Here is a 12,956-nt window from a genome sequence, read left to right as displayed (position 1 = left end):
GAAGAAGAAAGTTTAAACATTGTTTAACAAACTAATGTTAGAAAATGTTGGAAGATGTAATACAAAATTTGTTTTCTTATCTTATCTATATTCTCATACTAGAAACCATAGAGCTCGTAGAGAGAGTGTACAATTTCAATTCAATCCTAAAGAAATATAAAAACCTAACTTTTTTTTAAAGATGAATTTGCACACAAGGATATAAATGAAATAAACATGCATTAATGAAGTAGTTTAAATTTGTTTAGAAAAATTTTCCAGTATATAGTGTACAAACTATCTGCATAATTAACAAATAATACCACAACTTAAAGTGACAGTAAAGGTAAAAGGAAAAGGCGTATGGAATAAAGCCTAGAACATTTAGAAATATTCAGCAAATAAGGAATAAATCTGAAAATTATGATAACTGAGAAGTGCCAATAGATACCTAAATACTCAAATCAATCCGAAAGGAAATGAGTCTTTGCCACAAATCTCAATTTTCTAATACCTATACATCTACAACCAAATGATGTAAACCTTTGATATTTCAAACTTATATTGTTTGATATATCAGAAGTCATAGTTTGAAATATCTCAGGTCTACACCATTGGCTTGTTAATATATAGGCATTTAAAATTCAGAGTTTGTGGCAAAAACTCAATTCCTTTCTAAGTTAGCGTTCAAAATAAAAAAAAATTACAATGCAATGCAGTCCAGGGATCCACGACAATTTGTTTACCAATGATGTACTAAAACCAATAATTTAATTTGTTTTCATGAATGTGGTCGGCATGTAAACAACAATTGTTTTGAAGCTGTATTTGAATTTCAAATAATTATGGTTTATGGAAGCATCAGTATATTAGCAGCCTCATTTTCAATTACATTACTTTACGTTTAAAGTATTGTTTCCAATTTCTTCCAGGTCAACTTGGATCTATAAAAGTCTTTCTTAAGAAGGTTTAAAGTATACGGAACAATTATTACGGATTGATTGTTCGGTATTGATTTGTTTCATTCATTTTTTCATCAGAAAATGCGTCAAAAATCTGTATCAGACTTTTAAGCTGCCAAAAATATGAGAAATATTACAGATAAATGCAACAAATATTTGAATTTTTTTGACAAATGTATAGCAAAAAGTTGTATAATATTTCAAGAAATACCCGCGGAAGAAGAAGGGAGGGTTCCGTTTTTAAATGAACAAATTTTGTATGTTTAATTGTACCAATTATTTAAATTGTATTTCCGTTCACAAAATAAAGAAATAAATAATCGTCCAGTTTACTTTTTTCATTATGTCGTACCTAGCTTTCAATGATTCTTCATAACTTCAAGAAAGAGTCAGTATGGAACCAAATTGATCCGGGGAAAAAATGGAAACCCTATTTTAAAGTTCCTCTTTAGTACTCTAAATACCTCTATGAAAGAAATCCGAGTTCTAAGTTTAGTAAACATTATCAACAAGATTAGAATTCTTAAACAGTTTACATGTTAAATATTCTATTAATGATAAAATAAAGGTTTTTATAGGTCAATCTGTACTAATGGTATAATCTTTATGCTTGTGTTGGTAAAGGAAAGCAAAGGAATTGAGTCCTTGCCACAAACTCTGATTTTATAATCCCAATTTCTCTGCAACCAAACGTTGTAGATCTTAAATATTTCAAACTCTGAATTCTGGTAGATCAAATAATCTAAGTTTAAAATATTAAAGGTTAAAGCCATCAAGTTGCAAAGATATAGGGATTAGTAAATTGAAGGTTGTGGCAAAGACTCAACTCCTTTATCCGGTTTAATAATAGAAGTTTAAAACCTTTTTTCGCCCTCTCTCTTTAATAAAAGGATTTATGATTGAAAATACAATCAATCTTACATGCAATTGACTTTAGTTTAATGTGTTATGCGTGGGGAGGAAGGCAGCCAAAACAATTTCTCGTCCGAGCCACATTCTCCTCGTTTTCTCGTCCGAGTCCCTTCTAAATCCTCGTCCTTCCAATATTATTTTTTTTAAGTGTCTAATCCTTCCAAATAAGAATTGGGCCAGATAAAATTTTGAATTTTTGTTAATTAAATTAAAGTGTTTAAGTTTAATGTCCTTAAAAATGTTCACATTTTTAGATATTCCCGGTGAAGAATGCCGCAAATAATTCCGAGCTTAAAGAACTTCAATCTTTTTTTTATTAATTGCGGTGAAAACCATAGATTGTTTTCGGAACTACACAACCACTATCTATAAAGAGAACGGGCTCTGTATTCAGGGATATTCAAGTCTTTAAAAATAAACTTTTAAAAAAATCCTAAATTCTATGTTTCATGTTAGAAATTGGAGTATTTCTTTTAAAGTTGTAGTACAACTTAACCCCTAAATATGTATTATGTGCCACAAGAGGCCGTTAGATGGCAGTCAAAAAATCTTTAACTAAACATGTTATTGAACATTTGAATTTAGTGACGTAAAATGTGTTGTCTGCTATATTCTTCACTTGTGTTTGTTTATTGTTTCGATTCATGGTGTTGCATTGTTGAAAAATAAGAAAAATTCAGAAAAAAGTACATTTGTGACTTGTCCCTCTTAACAGTTCATATTCTGGACATTTTTAAAACATATTATATACATTTAATAAATAACAAACTTCCTTTTACCGTTAATACCAACAAGATTATAGTATATAGAATGATGATGTTTACGCTAATATCTTACTAATTGTACAGGCCATGTGCTCCACTTCCAAAGGTCAATTTGTATATTATAGTACTTGGGGGGGAATTCTGGAAATAATTTTTTAAGGTTCAGTGTAACGTACAGGGTGTCCCACGAAACATGACAATAGGAAGTAAAAAGGCAGACCACATTTTGGAAATGGCAGGACAAGGGAAATTTTGTGATTATTATCTCCAGAAATTTACTTCTAAAATTAGGTTGACAAATAAACGCAGCAAATTATATCAAAAATCAAGACGACATTCAAGTCGTCCTGCATACTGTCATGTTTCGTGGAACACCCTGTATTAGCGAGTCGTCCTCTACATATCTATAAGAATGGAATGTCAGATTGATAACAGTACCAAGGGCGTACGAGGGGGGACGAGCCCCCTGGCCCCCAATACGCGTTCGGGGACACCCATGGGGGGTCTTTTAATATTATATCTGCTTGCATTTCCTTTCCTCAGGTAATCTACATTCTACATTGCATTGCATTGCACTCGATCACCCAAACTAAAAGATTAAGAAAAGAAAAAAAATAGATTCAGAGATGGGAACTTTTGAATGGGATATCCTTAATCCTGATCGGTTAATTAATCTGGAGATTAAAAATGAGTGGAGAACAAGCAATATTTAATCTGCAGATTAAGAAAAAGAGTGGATTAAGCCTTAATCCCGATATCCACCATTCTAAAGTTTTCAGCTCTGATTCACAGCAATACCCTTCAAAGCTTTGTCTGATTAAGTATTGCATTAAATATCCTTGTTTCCCTTTTTGAAAACTAGTTTTTTTATTTGTGGTTTCTCTAAAAAAGTGACTTATGCATTTCTTGCTTCAGAAACGATGGTAATTGAAGGTTTTTAAAGTTACATCGGACATGCCAATCTATAAATGGAGGGTCACTTGAAATGGATTCCTGTGAAGTATAATTACATTATATAATAAATACTTTATAATCTCACTTTTGCCCTTAACTAAAAAAGTTTCATTAAAAACCTTTGTCTGATGAGTTCACTCATAAATAATTTATTATCACTTGTAATATGGAAGTGTGTATATGATCGAATAGTTTACAAAGTTGCACTTGCAGTACCCTTTAATATTTAAATTAATTACTAAAATAAACAGGGGGCGTGGGGTAGGACTTGGGACACCACACCTTTATTTTTTTGCCTGCAACCTTTCATTTTCGACATTATCACCTTAAAATTTTCTGACTTTTTAATAATAGTAATTTAAAGTATTTTTTAATGCATAGGCATAGGGTAGGTATAGGACGGTAAAAAGTTCTTATCTTATCTTATCTTACGCCTATGCAAAAATACTTTGCTCCCTCCCCACCCTCAAAAAATAAACCTTTTTTACCCTTACCCATTTTAAACAAACTAATTACAGTTAGATATGTATTACAATCTGTTACAGAGCAATACTACAGTGTTCGTATACGGTTCTGAGAAAACCATGTAAAATTTTGAACACAAATCCTCCCCATATACTTGCACTCCAAAAGCGTACTGCATATTTGAAGTTTGTACTGTATGGTTAGGCCATAATCTCTTCATATCCTTGATCAGTAAACTTCCATCCCCCCTGGTTAATACATACTCATGCACACATAACTTTGATATGCCTTAATAATGGGACGGTACACCAAATGAACCATTTGCCTCTCTAGGGGAATTTAGTTTAAGTCGTTACTTTAGTTTCATGTTCATTGAGATAACTATAGTCCAGCCCGCCTTATTTTAGTTTAAGTACTCTAGTCTCATGTTTATTGGGATAACTATAGTTCAGCTCGCCTTATTTTAGTTTAAGTCGTCACTCTAGTCTCATGTTTATTGAGATAACTATAGTTCAGCCCGCCTTATTTTAGTTTAAGTCGTCACTCTAGTCTCATGTTTATTGAGATAACTATAGTTCAGCCCGCCTTATTTTAGTTTAAGTCTCGTCTGCACTCTAGTCTCATGTTCATTGAGATAACTATAGTTCAGCCCGCCTTATTTTAGTTTAAGTCGTCATTCTAGTCTCATGTTTATTGAGATAACTATAGTTCAGCCCGCCTTATTTTAGTTTAAGTTGTCACTCTAGTCACATATTTATTGGGATAACTATAGTTCAGCCCGCCTTATTTTAGTTTAAGTCGTCACTCTAGTCTCATGTTTATTGAGATAACTATAGTCCAGCCCGCCTTATTTTAGTTTAAGCACTCTAGTCTCTAGTTCATTGAGATAACTATAGTCCAGCCCGCCCTATGTTGTTTCATAAAACTCTTGGGGTCAACAATATCATAGATATACGTGCAACTGGTCGGGTCATGCAACTTTAAAACTTATGCTTTCTTGAGACACTATGGCAAGAAACCTACTCTAGAAGTACTTGAGAAAATTCAAGAAATTTTTGTAATTTCTTATTTTTAAAGTGAATAATTGATTTAAAAAATTTTATTATTGAACTAAGCAAAAATTTGTTGGTTGCGCCCAAATTGAATTCAGGGCACAGTCCCTTAGAATCCGATTTCCGACTATTTCCCAACTCTCCTAATATCCATTTATTAACTATTGGAATAATTGTATAGATTTAATTTCCTAATTTCCTAATTAATATCATATATTTCCTAACTATGTATTCAATGCTATACATCAGGATTAGAAAGGACATGGACAATGGACATATATCTTATGGTACCAAGCTAGGAAGGCAAAAAACAATAATTTCTTATCCGCGCGGCGCCACATTCTCTTCATTTTCTGGTCCCCGACCCACCTCAAAATACCTGTCCTTCCATTATTATTAAAGTGTCAAATCCTTGAAATTAAAACTAGTTATAAATGATCTGAGCTGAGAAAACATGAGTAAAATCCTGTAGTAGAGTATATTTAGACCCAAGTAAAGCTCAAGTCAAGTTAAAGAATTATATAAACTTCTATGTTATCTAACTTTATTGATCAGTTCCTTGCTTTGTTCCATTTCTAAAGAAGTGCGAGAATATATGATAAATATAATAAATAGAGATGCATACATTTAATAGTTAGGAGAATAATTTATTCTTTTCATTCCATCATATTCTTTTTATCGTGGGACACATATAGAGCAAATAATGACGGAGAAGTGCATAATGGGGGGGGGGGGGGGTAATGGAGCTTCTTACATGAGGAAGAATAGAGAATTATCAACAAATTCAGACTTCTTTTTCAAAAATATTTTTGCGTAAATTTAAGGAAAGATTTTAAAACTGAGTTCTTTAAAACGATAAAAATTGAAAGCCTACTACTATGAAAATTAAAGGAAAAGAAAAAAGGACTTGTTGATCTCTACAGTTCGTCAAAAGGGGTTTCATCGTGATAATTATAAATCAATACTCAATACCTTAAAGTATTTTGGTTTGCATGTTGATAATTTCCCCTCATGACATTACGAAAGGATGTAAAGTACAGGAATTAATATCCTTTTTATAATTAATATTATTGATATCAGATACATGGATGCAGAACTAAGGGGACAACAAATTTTTGATAAAATATAAAATTTATTATGTACAGTAAAAGTGACTGATTACTCGCTTCAAACTCTATTATTCTAATCTCAATATCTTTACAACCTGATATTTTAGACGGATAGGCGCATCCAGTAGTTGAAGTAGTTAAATAAAAGGTTAGCTATAATTACTTATTATGGTTTTTCTTTTGTTGAAAATTTGATTCCCCCTAGTTTTACATGTATATATAAAAATACAGGTTGAACTTATTATCAGTTTGGTTTAAACCATGCTTTTCATAGTTTTATTTATTCTGAGTAGGTCAACCGCAAGCGGTCAGACTTTCCGCGACATCGAAAATAATACAGAAATCAGAAATGAAACAACAACAGAAGTTCTGGTAAGGAATGATTTTGAGAGAATTAGAACATTTCATGAAAACATATTTTATAATTATACGGGCAAAACATATATGTCATCGGAAATTTCAATTCCTTTTTGCACCAGTCAAAACTTTTGGGTATCATAAGAATCGACGTGTACCGCTGAATACCGCCCATTAGTTCGTTTTCTGAATATTTGTTTGATTAAAGGCAAACAAATAGTTTTTAATACACTTATATATATCTTTCCTAACAACCGGTTTATCTTGTATGTATTTAAAGTAGTAATCTCTTTTCCTGTGTGTATGGTATGTCCGATTCCGTGACCGATTCTCCTCCAATTTTGATTGGGGAACCCGGGAGATACACGGGAATGTTCTCATTTTGGTTTTAAATTTTTAAGTTAAGTGGATTGAGTTTTATAGGTTCCCAGGTTAGATGCCTATGGTTTGATTCATTGTCATGGGATTTATACGATTTTTTCTCAGTGTTAATTCAAGTCCTTTTGACGATTTAAAAAATTGTTTCAAAGAAAACTGAATTTTTAAAGGGAACCCATATGAGTATTGGGTACCCTAGGTGTAACATAAGCTGAAAATTTGACATTTTTTCCTTTAAAAATATGTTTTTTTAAATCAATCTTTTCTCAAAATTAAATTTTTTTTATTATTTCACGGGCAACGCCAGGCATTTCATCTTGTATCCAATAAAATATTTTAAAAATATTATAAATGTAAAAAAGTGAAATTTTTTTTTTTTTAACAATCTCTAAGTTTAAATGTAAAGTGTCCCAAATGGATGTCTAGATCAAGCGATTGAGATTATAAGTATCCTGCACAAAAGTTCCTAGCTCAAATCATAATTTTACATCAAAATCAATCTTTTTTCTAGTGTAGAATATCTCAAGTTCCTCCTCCCTCCCGAAAAATTTCTGAAAAAAACCCTGAATTAATTAAACATCTCATTTAATGTGTGTCTTGCACCACATATAGAATCCAAATTTAGCCAAAATAATTTGCATAGTTTTGATAATCAACAACTTTTGTCCAGACATTTATTTTTTTTCATAATTTTGAACAAAATATTAATAATTTTCAAATGCTGTTGGTAACATCTCTGCATGATGTACGAGGTACGTTGACAACCGTATCACATGATACTAGATAGCTACGAAAAGTTGCATGATTGTTTAAGGTTAAATCGACTTTAAAGTGTCGCAAGGCCTTGGCCTTTGGTTTTGCAACATTAAGTCACTAGGACAGACATGAATATGTTTAGAACTGAAATCATTTATTTAGTTTTTAAGAAGTAATTTGCAAAGTTCTTATCGATTTTTGTTTGAAAACTTGCACATGAGACCAATCATTGCTTAATCGAAGCCGGTACAAGGATACAGATCTGGTAATTACTCGGACCAGCCCATCTAGTGTACCCAGTATGTTGATGACCCAGCGCGTTTTCTGCAATAATAGTAGACAGGCTATTCGTAGAACTAAATATACAACGATTTGCAATGTGCATTCTGGCTGAATCAGAATGACTTAATATTTATTCAAAATCCTTCAAAAATAACGTACATACTTAAATATTTAAAATACTTAGAGTAGTTGGCGTTTGTATCAATTCAATGAAGACGACTTTTCTATTAAGGTTTAGATCTCTAACAAACCTTTTTTCAAATTACAAGTTTACAATTAAGTAAACATTAAAAGATTCTGTTAATTAGCATCTTCTCTTTGTTTCCAGTTTATGTGTATTTGAGCTGATTGAAAGCTTTGTACAAATCAAAATTAAAATAGAAAGTTGTCCTCATCGTATTGATATATTCGACTATAAATATACTCCAACAAAAAATTTAAACTAACAAAAACGAAAAATATACTTTTTACGTGTGAAATTTAAGACTCGCTGGACTTTAAATCAGTGCTTGCAACCTTTAGATCACTTTGATATCTAGGGTCTTGAGGCCGGTGATTTTCCGGTCAAACCGCCCGGTCAGGATTCAGAGAAAATAGATTCTACTCCAATACAAGCAAACGTAAACAGAGTAAGTATTTAATGGAATAATGTGCTTCCGTTTATTAAGTAGCAAACAACAAAATTGCATCACCCATATTTTGTCAAAAGCTTTGATATGTCATTTTTAAAGTTCAATTTTATTTTAAAATAAATTTTAAAAAAAAGGTTACGATTTTTCGTATAATTTTTTATATAAATTTTGTATACAATCAATTTTTTTTTCTTTGTCAGGACCAAATCCCGGATCTAGGCGAATTTATTAGAAATCTAGTAGATACCAGATTTGAGGTTATTCAACATATTTTTTCTTTTTCACCAAAAACTTGCAGTCAATTCCCATATCTTTAAAACAAAACGATTCACTTTTCAAACTTGGAATATATTTAATTTAGTTGCATTAAAAGTTTGAAACATTTTCACCAAAATTAGAGTAATCAATTTAATTTTAATCCATCGTAGCTTCAATCTCAACGGAAAAAGTTAGTTTTTTTGCTACCTCATGATTCCTCGAAATATTGCCCATAAGGCTTGAACTATTTGTATATTTATATTTAAAGAAGAAATATCTTTATAAAAGAATTAAAAAAAATATAAATGTAGGAGAAGACAACCTTTGTTACCATTGTTTATATTGGGGATGTTCCACAAATGGTCGGAGATTTTAATGCAGTACACTTCCAGGTAAACAAAGATACTTCAATGCAGTATACTTCAAGGTAAACAAAAATACTTCAATACAGTACACTTCCAGGTAAACAAAAATACTTCAATACAGTACACTTCCAGGTAAACAAAAATACTTCAATACAGTACACTTCCAGGTAAACAAAAATACTTCAATACAGTACACTTCCAGGTAAACAAAAATACTTCAATACAGTACACTTCCAGGTAAACAAAAATACTTCAATACAGTACACTTCCAGGTAAACAAAAATACTTCAATACANTGCCCCCCCCCCCCCAGCAGGAATAGGGTTAAAAGGTCAACAAACTTAAAAGTTTTTGAAAAACGAACCAAGTTGTAGCTAAAAAGTAACAATGCTTTTGGAATGCCCAATGTATACACAATTGATATACTTTAGTGCACTACACTTATTTGTTACATCTTTTGCCTTTTTCAAATCATTTATAATTGGATTTAAAAATAACTCTAGAATTTTCAGGATATGAAATCTTTGCTTGGAGCCAATTTAAAGGTATTTAAGTTTTTATAAGATTGTATTCACAAATATCTGGCCATAGTGCAGTCCACATATAGTGTGAGACAGGATCTCTTTTCTTCTTCCTACTTATTTATTTTTGATGAGGTGGCGTAGAAACCTTTGTCCTAAGGGTTCTTTCTAACGGGGGCGGGGAAGCGAGACCACCCCCCCACAGTCTATACATACAGGGTGTCCCAAAAAACATGGGAATTGAGTGACGAATTCGATATCGTCTTTTTAAAAAATTCTTTGATTTAGTATAGTGATACCAACTGAGAAAGCCTTAATCTGTAAGAGTTTCGTCTGCTATGTTTACATTTTGTTTGTTTATGTTTTAACTGCATACGGTTGTACTTAGTAAAACAAGAAAATTGCCGTATACAAACAGAGAAAACTTGTCCGTCTTCACTGTTCATCTTGCAGAGACATTATAGACACATCTTTACAGTCTTTTACCCTTTTCATAAAATAAACTCTAGCAGACATAATAATATTATGGCTGTTGAAATTAGGTATTACAATGCTAATTCATAGCAAAGACGATATACTATTCGTCACTGAATTCCCATGTTTTTTGGGACACCCTGTAGATGCATTCCCCCCCCCCCCATGCATAATTTTTAGGGTTAAAGTTATAACTTTAGTTTAAAAGTTGTCTTCCTATTCCACCGTTTAATGGATCTGTATAATCTGAATGTATGTAATAAATGCTGTTTGAACATACCGTTATAAAATGCGTTGTACATTGTCTGAGGATCTAACTGCGTTAATCCATAACTACGTAAAACTTGTAATGCGACTAGACTAGCTACGTATTGTGATTATATTATATACCTGTGTAATATTGTGAATACTTATTGAAACTTAACATGTAACATATAGATTTGTAAACAGAGATCAGTTAGATTCAGAAATCTGCTTTGATTACAGAGTAGAATAATTGTACCCCTGGTGAAATGTTCGGGTTGAGTGAGATCATACCTCGTTATAGGGTAGAGATCGATTAAGGGCTTGATAGATAGCCAATGCTTGTGTCCCTGGGTGACATTTAGAGCCGAAGTAATAGCTTGTTTAATAACTACGCTTGTGACCTTGTGTGGCATTTAGAGCCGAAGTAATAGTTTGATACTAATTTACAGCCAGGTGGGTTGATTTGTAGTTTGTGGATAGCTAAGCTTGTGTGGCATTTAGAGCCGTGTGGGTTGTGTCCTGGTTGAGTTGGATAGCGAACTGGTTGTGCCTGGACTGAAACATTTGGGACAAAGTTATAAGTGAACTGCATTTACAACATGTATAGACATAATTTATGGACCATTTTAATTTGAGGACCAAAGCCAGTATTTGGAATTCGATAAAAATACTGACCTCTTGTTTTTATTTTAGACCTTAAACGCTTCTATGGTTGGATTTACTGGGATCTATGGAGATCTGTCTGTTCAAGATATTTTTGATCTCAAAGAGCATTTCAGGTAAAGCGGGACAAATTGACTTCATTCAATTTTTGTTTAAACCAAATGTTTATTTTACAATATTTTGTGTAAATGGTTCACCATTTTTTATAACATACTGGTTTTCATCATTATACATGTACAGTTTCTGTTGTGTTATTATTTCAACATAATGTTACATATTTAGATTTAAATTTTCAGATATTTCATTTGTGCAGATCAATATGTGATCTGCACAAATGTGTAGATTCTATCATTTCTGCGATGTACGTTGTTACATATGGTAGACTTAAATTTTAAAATCTTATCTTATAAGGAAGCAATTATGGCAATTTTACCATTTCCTCTCTGTCATTGAAATAAAATTGAAAAATGTCATTTTTTTCAATTTTACACCTGTAGTCCATTGTCTTTTTCTGGGGTGGAGGGGACCCTCAAGAGGGCCTGCCCCCCTCCCACCTCACCCATGAAGATGCATAAATTCCGACCCCTCAACCACCTGCATAAGGATAAAGTCTCTCAACTGTTTCTCTCCTCTGCTGAAAATAAATTCGTTCATTACTTTTTCAGATGGATTAACAAGAATTCTAAAAAGCAATTATTTTTACTCATAAAAAAGATTTATAGAGTAATTATTATTCTTAGATATTCGCTAAAGAGTTTTATGTTTCTAACAATAAGCAAAACAAAAGCTGATGCATATGACGACGACAATCTTACAAGTCTTGAGCAAGGTAAAATCATAATACAATAACAGTAACACATTGGAATGAATTTTAAGTACAGGTTGTCCCAGTAAACATGGGAATTGAGAGACGACTTGAATATCGTCTTTCATTTCTGAAAATTGATAAATGATGTAAAGTGCATCAATAACACAAATTTAAATGTCTAATGAGCTTTCCAAAATGTGGTCTACCTTCTTTGTATCTTAGATATTAATCATTTAAACAGTTTTGTTAAGAAATTAACTGGAATCTGGAAAAATTTACTGATATTTCCGTTAATTTTGACGGTGAAAAATTGTAGACCACATTTTGGAATTCCCTAGAATTTTTTTTGTTAAATGTTTTAACTGTGATACTGCAAAATCATATTTACAAAATAACCCAGGGTTTGCATAAAAAAACCAGCCCAGAAAACCCCCAAAAAAAACCTATAAAAACCACTTTAAAAAAACCTAAAAGGGTTTTTTTAGGTTTTGCTGTTTTTTTTTTTTTGAATTTTTCTTTTTTTAAGCCTAACCTTTACTCTTTTAACTTTACAGTCTTCAAGCAATCATATATATTTGTTATTGAGTTGTTTATATTACTAAAACTGACATATGCATTTTTATTGTTGTGACTAAAAACAGAATAATATTCCTAAAAAACTTTGAATGAATTTAAATATTTATCCTTCTCGAAGCCAAGCCATGAAGAAGAAGTGGTTTTGAGGATGTTTCCTCTGTATACAGTTGCTCGTTTATTAGCTTCCTACCATCAAGATGGTTTCTGGTTTAGGACCAGACAAATACCATTGTAGCAAACAATTGTAGAAATCGATCATCTTCAATTTTTTAACTCAATAATAAGATCCAGAGTACTACAACAGAATTTTCAAATTTCTTGTGATAGGATAAGGAAATGCAATCCCTTGATTATTCGAATGATATATACTTTGGAGAAAAAAACTCAGCGGGAGCGGTTGAACCAGCGGTTGAGATCTAGCCTAGACTCTACGCAGTTCAGAA

General features: G+C 32.0%; 1 protein-coding gene across 1 annotated transcript; it reads left to right on the top strand.

The window, feature by feature from the left end:
- Nucleotides 1-6,458: 6,458 nt before the first annotated feature.
- Nucleotides 6,459-11,958, top strand: LOC111711714 (uncharacterized; the record flags this gene model as incomplete). The annotated part of the gene is made up of 7 exons (XM_023486134.1): nt 6,459-6,569; nt 8,510-8,599; nt 8,803-8,859; nt 9,172-9,252; nt 9,738-9,770; nt 11,160-11,245; nt 11,870-11,958. Coding segments are annotated over exons 1-7 (547 nt in total), but the record flags the coding sequence as incomplete, so codon positions are not given.
- Nucleotides 11,959-12,956: the final 998 nt, after the last annotated feature.

This window comes from Eurytemora carolleeae, unplaced genomic scaffold, assembly GCF_000591075.1.
Source record: "Eurytemora carolleeae unplaced genomic scaffold, Eaff_2.0 scaffold1199, whole genome shotgun sequence".
Lineage (NCBI taxonomy): Eukaryota > Metazoa > Arthropoda > Copepoda > Calanoida > Temoridae > Eurytemora > Eurytemora carolleeae.
Note: the sequence above shows the minus strand (reverse complement) of the source record. Positions and strands in the feature narration are given on the sequence as shown.